The 10,895-nt window shown below is 55.4% G+C and overlaps 1 protein-coding gene across 1 annotated transcript in view; it reads left to right on the plus strand.

The window, feature by feature from the left end:
* TMEM63A (transmembrane protein 63A) overlaps positions 1 to 10,895 on the plus strand; it is a 51,600-nt gene that overhangs the window by 27,376 nt on the left and 13,329 nt on the right. Inside the window, exons 6-15 of the mRNA XM_012644346.1 lie at positions 774 to 875; positions 2,864 to 3,006; positions 3,702 to 3,753; positions 4,160 to 4,268; positions 4,908 to 4,978; positions 7,020 to 7,100; positions 7,343 to 7,466; positions 7,577 to 7,710; positions 8,723 to 8,860; positions 10,416 to 10,569. Coding sequence (XP_012499800.1) covers positions 774 to 875; positions 2,864 to 3,006; positions 3,702 to 3,753; positions 4,160 to 4,268; positions 4,908 to 4,978; positions 7,020 to 7,100; positions 7,343 to 7,466; positions 7,577 to 7,710; positions 8,723 to 8,860; positions 10,416 to 10,569 — 1,108 coding nt within the window. The remainder of the gene's footprint in view (positions 1 to 773; positions 876 to 2,863; positions 3,007 to 3,701; positions 3,754 to 4,159; positions 4,269 to 4,907; positions 4,979 to 7,019; positions 7,101 to 7,342; positions 7,467 to 7,576; positions 7,711 to 8,722; positions 8,861 to 10,415; positions 10,570 to 10,895) is intronic.

Below are 10,895 nucleotides of genomic sequence, written 5' to 3' on the forward strand. Positions count from 1 at the left end.
TCCTGACTCAGCAGCTAACTCAGTACTGTGGGTCTCCAGTGGCAAGTGCTGGGGAAAGCTCTTCTCTGCATCAGCGAAGGCACCTGAACTTGGGAAATACCGTAGGCAGGTGGCAGCCGGAACCCGGGATTGTGAGACTCGGTGAACTCACAGGCAGAAGGGGCCGTGCAATCCCCGGGGCTTCCTTAGCACTCGTCTCTCTGATCACACTTAGGTTTTGTGTGACAGTTAATTATTGACTTGCCTGCCAGATTGTGAGCCCCGCCTTATCCAGCCCTGCTCCCAGCACCTGATACCTAGTAGGTGCTTATCATTGTTGAGTGAATGATGAACCAATATTTGTCTTTCCCAGCTGGGTAACAGCCAGCTTTAGGGAGTGTTAAGTTTAAGAGATATGAAGGACAATAAAACCTACAGACACCCTTGTCCCCTCTGACTCCCGCTGCAGGGGGCTGTCCAATCAACGAGGCTTATTTCCTCTCTCTTCCCACCTCTTAGTCACCTTGAACTAATCAAACAAAAGCCCACGCCACTTTCTCCAGAGCTGCCCTGAGCTTTCATCAGCTCTTGATCCAAGTTTTGTGATTGGACCATGAAATTGCCAGAACTTGAGAGGTTTTGGCAAGAATTCCAGACACGGGGTGCGTATTGCAAAAGACTGGGAGCGCGTGGACTCTGTCCTGTCTGGGACCAGAGGGTGGCTTGCTGAATGGGGGACAAAGCACAGTTTTTATACAACAGAAGGTTAAATGGTAATTTAATGTCACGGACAGTGATTACATCGGCCTCCCAAAGACACAGGTGTTGGAAGCCAATCCCTGTCCTCTCTGTTTGCAGGGATGCTGCCCCTGGCTGACGGCGATCTTCCGCCTGCAGTGAGTACGCCCTGCGCCTTTGTTCGGGCTGGTTTGTTTGGCCGTTTGGCCAATCGGAGAGCCAAGATGCGCAATCCTAAGAGAGGGTCTCCTAGATACTTCTTAGTTCAAGTTCAAAGCAGTATGTGGAGGCTGAGAATAAAGGTGGCCCGGGTAGCCCCTGGGGTCAGAGACACTGGGGACGGAGGCCTGCAGGATGGAGCCTCCATGCTGGAGGGCACGCGGTTCCTGCTGGGGCTCAGGGCTTCCCACATGGTCCTCGAAGGTGCCAATGAACTTTATTCATTTCAACAGATTCAGTGGAAATCATACGTTCATCTTTCATAATGCTGCACCAGCTAATTAAGCCTAATTTTTTTGCTTTAGGCAAGAATTATTCTACTTAATATTTAACATTGATTAGATGTGGATGGAAGCTCTTCTAGGCAGGTTTATATGTCTTCAAATCAGTGAAAAGTGAAGAAATGAAATACGTTCTCCTCATTTGGTTGAAAGAGTTGCAGACTGATGTGGGTCTCGCCTCTGCCACCTGCTGCCGTGTTCCATGGACTCTAGGGAGCCATTGCTGTAAGAGGCACGTCATTTTAAGAACAAGAAAATGCTGCCAGTTAAGCTATAACTGTAGGGCGCACCCCATGTCGGAGGTGTTGAAATATGAAAAGGATATCTTAGAATCGGTGAAATACAGTGCTTGAATAAGTCCTTGTCTCTGGGCCTCAGTTTCCCCAACTGCAAAAGGAGGCTGAGGGTAACACACACTTGGCTTAACTCCGAGGAACTAACACATGTGAGAGCATGTCGCAAATGGTCAGGTTTGGCAGGAGCTGCTCCCAGGGGAACTGGCAGGAGGCAGAGTCCTGTGGAAGAAGAACGTGAGCTCTGGTCCGGAGCGGGAGGAAGCAGGAAAGGGAGTTTATTTAGAAGTGAGAACAATGCAGTTAACTGCGAAGCTTTGCCCTCTAGATAAATAGTAAACAGGACTCATGTTAACAAGCGTACTTCTAAGCACCCACTGGTACCACGCGCAGCATTAGGCGTCTGATCCTCACCGTCCCTGTGGAGCCCCTGCCGAGCGGGGAAGTAGCTGGTGGGCAGCGTCCTTGCTTGAGGTCAGAGGCTCGGGTAAGCCACGTGACCTGCTGCCAGGTGGAGGCGGCTGAGCTGGATTCCACCGAGGTCCATCTGAGTGCAAAGCCCACGCTGCCATCTTGCACAGCTGCCTTTTTGGGCGGTAGCACCGAGCTCTGGCCAGAGCAGTGCTTTCCTGGCCTTCTGGAAGCAGGGCCCTCAGGAGAGTGGGAGAGAGCAAAGCACTCTGCCCTTCTCCCTCTGGCTGTCTGAACCCAGGATTTTCTGGGTCACCAGTTGACCCAGAGCCTCCAAGTGTAGCACTCAGAGGGCAGGAAAGGGTGGAGCAGGTCACCTCCCCATCTGTGGGGTCACGGCAGGGATGCAGGGAGGAGGCAGGGGCAGTAGGACAGACTGAGACTTAGACTGTTGGAAACCTTGGCTGCACCTGAATCTCCCAGCCCACCTGAGGGGGAGATGGGAGAAAGGGCGGCCGGGGGCTAGACGCATTGCAGCCTCATTCCCAGTGGGATTCCCAGCAGCCGTCGCGCCATAGAAGCAGGAGGAGCCGTGGATGACTGCATCTGTGCACCTCACCTGTGCACATAAACACATAGCTCGGGCACAGATGTTTCCAGCAACATCAGGTGGAGTGGTGGCAGTTCCTCCGCCCAGAGTGTGGTGTAGGGGCTGAGAGGGTGGGCTCTGGATTCACGTCATGGCTCTGCTGTTACAAGCTGTGTGATCCTGAAAGTTACGCAGATTTTCTACACCTTTATTTCCTCATATGTTAAAAAACGTGGGGATACTAATCAAACCACCCCACAGGATGTGGTGAGGATTAAGTGAGATAATCCACGCGGGGGCCTGGGGCCAGCCTGTTCGTGTGCTCATGACGATTCCACGTGTGTCTCGGCCAGCGACGACCAGATCCTGGAGTGGTGCGGGGAGGACGCCATCCACTACCTGTCCTTCCAGAGGCACCTCATCTTCCTGCTGGCGGTGGTCAGCTTCCTGTCGCTGTGCGTCATCCTGCCCGTCAACCTCTCGGGAGACTTGCTTGGTAACCACCCCCTGGTCGTCGTCTGTGTGGGAGGCAGAGCAGCAGTCCCCGGGGACGGGGCTCGTGCTGAAGGGCCCCAGGAGTCACGCTCCAGTTCGGATGTGGGAAGGTCTCAGGGTGACTTCCTGAACTTTCCCATGTGATCGAAGATCCAGAGAAGAATCTACCCCGAGCCTGGGCCCCTGATACCAATTTCTGGTTCTATCTAAGTAAGAAGAAAAAAACCTCCTAAGCTTTATAGAACCGGGAGCTTTCAGAGAGTGTTTTATGCTTTCCTGCCTTCGCCCAAATTAGGAGGTCACACTTAGTAGGCCCGGAATATGTCTGATTCAGTCAAAATCAGAGTGTGGCATCGTGTCTAGGGGCGGCCTCGGGAACGCAGCTTCCAAAGTGCCGTCTCGAATCCACTTATGATGCCCAGTGATTCTCAGCCTTGGTTTCGGAAACAACTTAGGAGGTTTCTAGTTTTCTCAAAGTAAGACAAATTCAAATTTGGACTTTACCCACAGGGTAGGGTGAGAAGTTATCAGGGAGCGTCTTGGAGTAAAGCGGAGGCCTTGGTGGCGTAGCTGGAAAGGGACTGGCCCGGGCGTCTTGTGCCCCTCCTCCCCAGAGGTCCCCAAGCCAAGCCTGATTAAGTCCCCTCCTGCTTCCCGATTGTCACCCCAAAACTAAGTGCCTTTGCTTCTCTGCAGACAAAGACCCGTACAGCTTTGGGAGGACGACCATAGCAAACCTGCAGACCGAGTGAGTGTGGCGTGGCGGGTACCAGGGTGCGGCGAGACCAGGGAGAAGGCGGATTCCCCGAGCCGGGGGCCAGGCCAGGGCTGGGCCGGAGCGGGCCGGCCAACATCTGAAAGCCCCACGCGCCAGCGTGTTGCTGGGCCATGGGCACGAACGCGCCACAGGCAGCTGCTGCTTTGTGGGGGGATCTGATGAAACACAGGGGACCCCGTGGATCCGAAGCTCGTTTGTCAGGGCAGGAAGAGTTCGCTAGGGGCCCAGGGGCATTGGCCACTTGCCTGTGTGGGAGGATCTGTTGACGAAGCCGTTGGCCGTCAGCCCACTGCCCGCTGAGGACAGCCAGGCGCCAGCCCTGCACCCCCAGCGCCCTGCCCGGGCCCCCGCCCTGATGGCACACGTCTCCCCTCAGCAAGGACCTGCTCTGGCTGCACACCGTGCTCGCCGTCATCTACCTCCTCCTCACCGTGGGCTTCATGCGGCACCACACGCGGTCCGTCAAGTACAAGGAGGAGAGCCTGGTGAGCGGGCTGGGCGCGTGCTGGGGCCGCCCAGGCTCATGCCCCAGGGCCGTGACGGCGCTCAGCGAGGGCCCTCTGCAGCGCGGCTGGCATACTCGTGCTCACACCTGGCGTTTTCTTCTTCCTCTTTTTTTTTTTTGATTTCCTGGTAGATCGTTTTAAGATTTGGACATTTCCCCCTCTTTCTGCCAGCTCGCCCTTTGACTGGTGGGGTCTGGGCTGCAGTTACTGATGCTGAGGACAGAGGAGGTTTGGGTGGGGAGCAGCGCTTTCTCTTTGCACCCCAGCTTGACAGGGGAGGGGAGCATCTGTGACTTGGTTCCAGGCCGGGGTCCTCCTCCGGTCAGCCGTGTGACCCCCATTTCAGGCTCTTCCCCTTTCTAGGTTCTTTCTCAGCCTCCTGCCGTAGCATTGGCTCAGAGGGTTGTTTGCAAAGGGATTCTTTGCACAGGCGGGAGGATGTGTAAATATTAATACGGTAACATGCCCCGGGCCCTCCCAGGCCACGGGAGGAGAGAACCTGCGCCTCCTGATTCCCCGCCGTCATCTTTCGGGAGGCTCGGACAGGGCAGAAGACTGGGCCTACCCGGAAACTGGCTTGTCCCAGTGACTTTTCTCCCTGGTGTGTTTCTCCGACAGGTGAGGCGGACGCTGTTTATCACAGGACTCCCCAGAGATGCCAAGAAGGAGGCTGTGGAGAGCCACTTCCGGTAAGCGGGGCTGGGGCCAAAGGGAGCCGAGTCCCCCAGGCAGGACCAGCTCAGCCCCAGGGGCACGCACCTTAGGTGAGCCTTCCGTCTTTCACTTGGGTATCCAGGTGAGATCCCAGAAGGACCTGGCCCTGCCACACAGGTATCAAGTGGCTCCCGTGTGCCAGCTTTGCTGGTGCTGTGCAAGGTTGGAGCCTGGGTGGCCCATCCTCTGCCAGTAGCCAGGGTGGCCCCACGGGACCGCATCCTCTGGGGTGTGGACAGGGTGGAGGCGCAAATAAACGTCATCAGAGCACACAGGAAAAGAAAATGGTTTGCCCTGGGGTTCTCAGGGTCAGCTTTGTAGAATAAGAGATAAGTGAGGTGAGCTTTTGCACCCACCCACAGAGCTGGACTCTCAGAGCGGGAAGGACCTCAGGGCCACCTGCCTTTGTTGGTTCATCCACCCACTCAGCAGGTGTCTGTTGAGTGAGCACTGTCTGTCGGAGTCCAGACTCTCCCTGGCAGAAACTCCTTTCCGGCAGCCCCCGTGGAGCAACTGCACCAACAATTCCTGCAGGTGGAGGCTGGAGGAAAGGCTTTCCCTGAGAGAAGAAGATTGTTTGATTTTTTTTCAGCTTTTTTTTGAGACAGGGCCATGCTCTGTTGCCCAGGCTGGAGTGCGGCGGTGCGATCATAGTTCACTGTGACCTCGAACTCCTGGGCTCAAATGATCCTCTCACCTCAGCCTCCTGAGTAGCTGGTGCTACAGGCATGCACCACCACACCCAGCTAATTTTTCCTTTTTCTTTTTGTTGTAGCGATGGGGTCTTGCTATTTTGCCCAGGCTGGTCTTGAACTCCTGGCCTCAAGTGATCCTCCTACCTTGACCTGCCAAAGTGCTGAGCTTATAGGCGTGAGCTACCGAATCCAGCCTAGAATCATTTTTCTCTATTCTTTGAAACAGCTCCTCAAAGTTGCCTGGTAGGCAACATTTGGAAGCAGTAGTACCACTTAATGTATAAGCTTAAAGAGAAAAAAAAGTCCCCTCGTTCCCATGCAAACATTGTGTGGCTCATACGTGCCCCTATTTTAGGAGGCCTTTTTAGTGAACACAGTTGTAATCCCTGGGGATTGATGTGTGGATTTGCCTTGCAGCAGGGATGCTTAAACTGGAGTTCTCGTCCTCACAGCTCTTACTGGGACCAGAAATTGTCCCACTATTTAATTGAATGATTGACTTGTCTATGGGCTGTTTCTCTCACTAAAAAGTAAACTTATCCTGGCCCTGTTCCCAGCATCTAGAACGGTGCCGGGCACACCGTAGCTGGGGACTTACATGGTCCTGGAATTCCTGGGAGTTCCGTGTACGGTTGTGTGTGTGTGGTGTGGAGGCATCGAATGGTGTCACAGGCATTGTCTTTGGAGCGGGGCTGCCTGTAGTCACCTCCCGGCTCAGACACTCACTAGCTGTGTGACTTTGGGCACAAGCCACTTAACCTTCGCGGGCCTTGGTTTACTCATCTGTAAAATGGCGACAAAACCTCCTAGGTTATGATGAGGATCAAATACGTTAGCACATGTAATAATACCTTGCTGATCGTTAATATGTGTGTAGACATTTTCTGGGTGAGGGTCTTTAGCCTTCTTTAGACCCCCTAAAAGGTCTGTGACCTTCAAAGAGGCTACCAACGGAATAGGATTCACTGGTGGCCCAAGGCAGATACTGACCTAGAGCAAACAATAAAGCTCTTCCTTTGCGTGGTTAGAGGGAGGTGCTCGTTTCTCCCCGTGAGAAGCGCCAGCCGATTGAAAGCCAAGTGGGTATAAACCGTCAGTTCCGGGCAGTTAGTTTCACACTGTTAAAAAAGGCTCTTTGCATTAAATTTCAAAGTTTCCGCCTTCTGAGGGATAAAAGGCAAGGGGAAAAGAGGTCTCCGCCGGCACAGAAAGGAGCAGTGTGCTTGCTCTGCCATCCTTTCCCTCGGACGCGCAGGCGTGTCTCCTGCCTGGCTGTTCTCTTTTCCAACGGCGTTCTTTGCCGCTCCCTCCCCGGCCGCAGGGACGCGTACCCCACGTGTGAGGTGGTGGATGTTCGGCTGTGCTACCACGTGGCCAAGCTGATGCACCTGTGCAAGGAGAGGTAAGGGGCGGCGGGCAGGCGTGCTGGCCTGGAGCTCTCTGACCCCTTCCCCACCCAAGATGCCACCTCTTTCCTTCTGGCCTGGGGCCCCCCGGCGGGGAAGGTGGGGGAGGCCCTGCCTCTTTCTTGTTCAGAAAGCTGGATTCCCCTTTTTCTCCTGGGGCCCGACGCTGAACTGTGGGTGTGGGGCCCATGCCACAGGTTGGAGTCTGCAGCTTGCGCCTCCTGCTCCCGCCCCGCAGGAGGAAGACTGAGAAGAGCCTGACCTATTACTCGAGCCTGCAGGCGAAGACGGGCCAGCGCACCCTCATCAACCCCAAGCCCTGCGGCCAGTTCTGCTGCTGCGAAGTGCGAGGGTGTGAGTGGGTGAGGGCTCTACCCCAGCTCCCCGAGCACGGGGAGTGCAGGCACTGGCACCGGGGTGCCCTGACACCTGCACCGGACCACGTCATCCCAAGGGGATGTGTCTCTGGCAGGAGGACGCCATCTCCTACTACGCGCGCATGAAGGACCGGCTGCTGGAGAGGATCACGGAGGAAGAGCGCCACGTCCAGGACCAGCCCCTGGGAATGGCCTTCGTCACCTTCCAGGACAAGTCCATGGCCACCTAGTGAGTGTGGGCATGTCCCAGGTCCCCTCTTGGGCTGATGTGGTCTGGCCCCGCTGCCGCGCTCTCCCAGCTGTGCCGGGATCCGTTCCGCTGGCTCTATGTGTCAGTGTTCTGCCCGGGGGTGCGTGCACCCTCCTTCCAGATCTCCACTCTGGAACCACACATCCTTCTGCTTGTGGACTCCGCATCTTCCCACAAATGCAAAGCTGAGGGGGAGACCGCTGGGGCACTCCAGGGTGCTCACTGCTTTGGGGGTCATGGCCCAGGGGAGTGGCTTTTCATAGAGCCCCTTGGCACGGGGCTCTAAGCTTGCAAAATACTCTCACACTTTTGGGAGCAGCAGGGGTAGGTCAGGAGGGGATGCAGAAAGGAGTGGCGAAGCCAGTGCCCCTTCCCCTGCCTTCCCTACCCCAGGCATCGGGAGCCTGGGAGGTTCCCTGCTGGGGTTCCTGCCTCGCTGCAGAATCTGGAGCGGGAGGAAAGAGGAAGGGTGTTCTGAGACAGGAGTCAAGGGCCGGTGGGTTCCTTATGGGAGGCTAAGGGGGGAAAGCTGCAACCCATCGAGAGGGTGAGGGTCGAGGTGGGAGTCCTGGGGAGGGAAGTTGGGGAACAGGCAACGTGGTCTGATGCTCCTCTCCAGCCCGAGGAGGAAGCGAGGGAGTGAAAGTCCTGGCAGCAGGCTCAGGTCAGAGCTCCACGTCTCAGGGAGGGCGGTGGGGAATAGCCCCCCTGGAGGAGGGGTGTGCTGGGGGCTGTTGGCCTCAGTTTCCTGTCTGTGAAATGGGAATAGCAATCCCTTGCTTTGTAAGGTTGTTGTGAGGAGTAAACAAAATCCTCCATGTAGTTTGCCAAGCGTGGCACCTCTTACATAGCCTTATTATAGTAAAGTAATAATAACAAAGCAAAGGCCCCGTGGAACAAGGCTCCCACTCTTACTCAGTCCCCATTTGCCATGTACGTGTGTGGTGTCCTGGGTGGGTTTGGCCCTGACCGTGTCTGCGTTTCCTGGCAGCATCCTGAAAGACTTCAACGCCTGCAAGTGTCAGGGCCTTCGCTGCAAAGGCGAGCCCCAGCCGTCCTCCTACAGCAGGGAGCTCTCTGCCTCCAAGTGGACGGTCACCTTCGCTGCTTACCCCGAGGACATCTGCTGGTGAGCTCCCGGGCCAGGGGAGGGCGGGAGAGAGGCCTGGGCTCCTGGTGGGGGCTGCCTGTCACCCGGAGCACAGGTGTGACCTGCCGTTCGATGGATATCTACACACATCTGCAACTCTCTGGGCCAGGGTGCTGGCATGTGCTCGACGTGGCCGAATTGGGTGTCCACTCCTGGCACGTCCCTCCGGCGTTACTCCCTAGCATTCAGGCGCTGCCCAGCAGAAATTTAACGTGAGCTTGTGTGTGATTTTAATTTCCTAGTAGCTGTGTTAAAAAAGTGGAAAGAAACAGTTGGAATTCATTTTATTTTTTATTTTATTTTTTTGGGACAGAGTCTCACTCTCTTGCCTGGGCTAGAGTGCCATGGCGTCAGCCTAGCTCACAGCAACCTCAAACTCCTGGGCTCAAGCGATCCTCCTGCCTCAGCCTCCCGAGTAGCTGGGACTACAGGCATGCGCCACCATGCCCAGCTAATCTTTTCTATTTTTAGTTGTTTGGCCAATTTCTTTGTATTTTTAGTAGAGACGGGGTCTCGCTCTTGCTCAGGCTGGTCTTGAACTCCTGAGCTCAAACGATCCACCCGCCTTGGCCTCCCAGAGTGCTAGGATTACAGGCGTGAGCCACCGCGCCCGGCCTGGAATTGATTTTAATAATTTATCTCTCCCCATATAGCCAAAATGTTATCATTTCAACATGTAGTCTGTTTTTCAAAGATTTGAGATGTTTTACATTCTTTTTCCTACTTAGTCTTGGAAATCTGGTGCGTATCATACACTTGTAGCCCCTCTCAATTCAGAGCAGCCACGTCGCAAATGCTCAGTAGCCACATGTGGCTTGTGGTTCCCGCGTCGGACAGTGCAGCCTTAGCCTGGGCGACACGCTGGTGAGCCGTGTCCACGGAGGCCATAGGTGAGCCTTCGGCACAAGACCGCAGTTGAGGCACCCCAGCAGAAACCCCAGCACGGCTGCCTGTCCAGTTCCTTGCACAGAAGGAGCTTCGGGTGCTTGTCCCCACTGAGTTCTAGTTCAGCCTCTGACAGTTTTGCCCTTCAGCCTCCTAAACTGGGATCGGCTTGTGGGTCTGTTCTTGGTGGAGGCGAGACCAGGGCAGGTGCCAGCTGTGCCTCTGCTCCTTTGTCCCTCCCTCCCTTCTCCTTGCACCCAGCCCGTGGTCCACTTGGGAAGAATGTGTTGTTAGTCAGGAAGCGTTGCAGACGTGTCTAAGAAAGGCCACGTTGGAGCCGTGTTTGGTGTGCTTTGTGCTCCTGGCATCTCTTTGGGTAGGTTCTGGCCAGACTCTAGCAGGGGAGCCAAGTCAGGGAATAACCTGTTTTCCAGCTGAGCTCACAGGGACCCGAGATTTGGCCTTCCTGTAGCTGAAGGTCAATGCAGAGAACTTGCCTTTACTCCTGAGGCCCACACGAGCCTCAGCCAAGCCCCTGGGCTAGTCCCTCGGCCTCCCTGAATCTGACCTTCCAACCCACCTAAGCTTCCAGCCCACCTAAGTGGGCACTCGGAGATAAGCCTCGGGGCCTGTGTCCCCCACCCCGCAGGAAGAACCTCTCTATCCAGGGCCTGCGTTGGTGGCTCCAGTGGCTGGGCATCAACTTCATTCTCTTCGTGGGGCTGTTTTTCCTGACCACACCCTCCATCATCCTGTCCACCATGGACAAGTTCAACGTCACCAAGCCCATCCATGCGCTGAATGTGAGTGACATCTGCAAGGCCCACCCCGGTAGGGCTGCCTGGGGGCGGAAGAGGGGCCGAGGAGTGTGGAGGGGCTGAGCCAGGAAGCCACGTTGCTCAGCTCACGTCTGTGATTCTAAGCCCTGAACAGGCATGGCCCCGTTTCTTCCAATGTCTTTATAGTAATGCCAGAAAAAAAGTTGTTTTTAATGTGATTAATCTAAATGTTCAACAGTGGGGGTCATTTAAGTGGAATGAGGGGTATCAGCCTGACAGAAGGTTAAGCGTGCATTAAGAATTGCACAGACTTTGTGGCAGACACGGGGGCCTTGCGGCAGAAGCAGAAC

This window comes from Propithecus coquereli, unplaced genomic scaffold, assembly GCF_000956105.1.
Source record: "Propithecus coquereli isolate 6110/MARCELLA unplaced genomic scaffold, Pcoq_1.0 Scaffold210, whole genome shotgun sequence".
In the NCBI taxonomy this organism is placed as follows: Eukaryota; Metazoa; Chordata; class Mammalia; order Primates; family Indriidae; genus Propithecus; species Propithecus coquereli.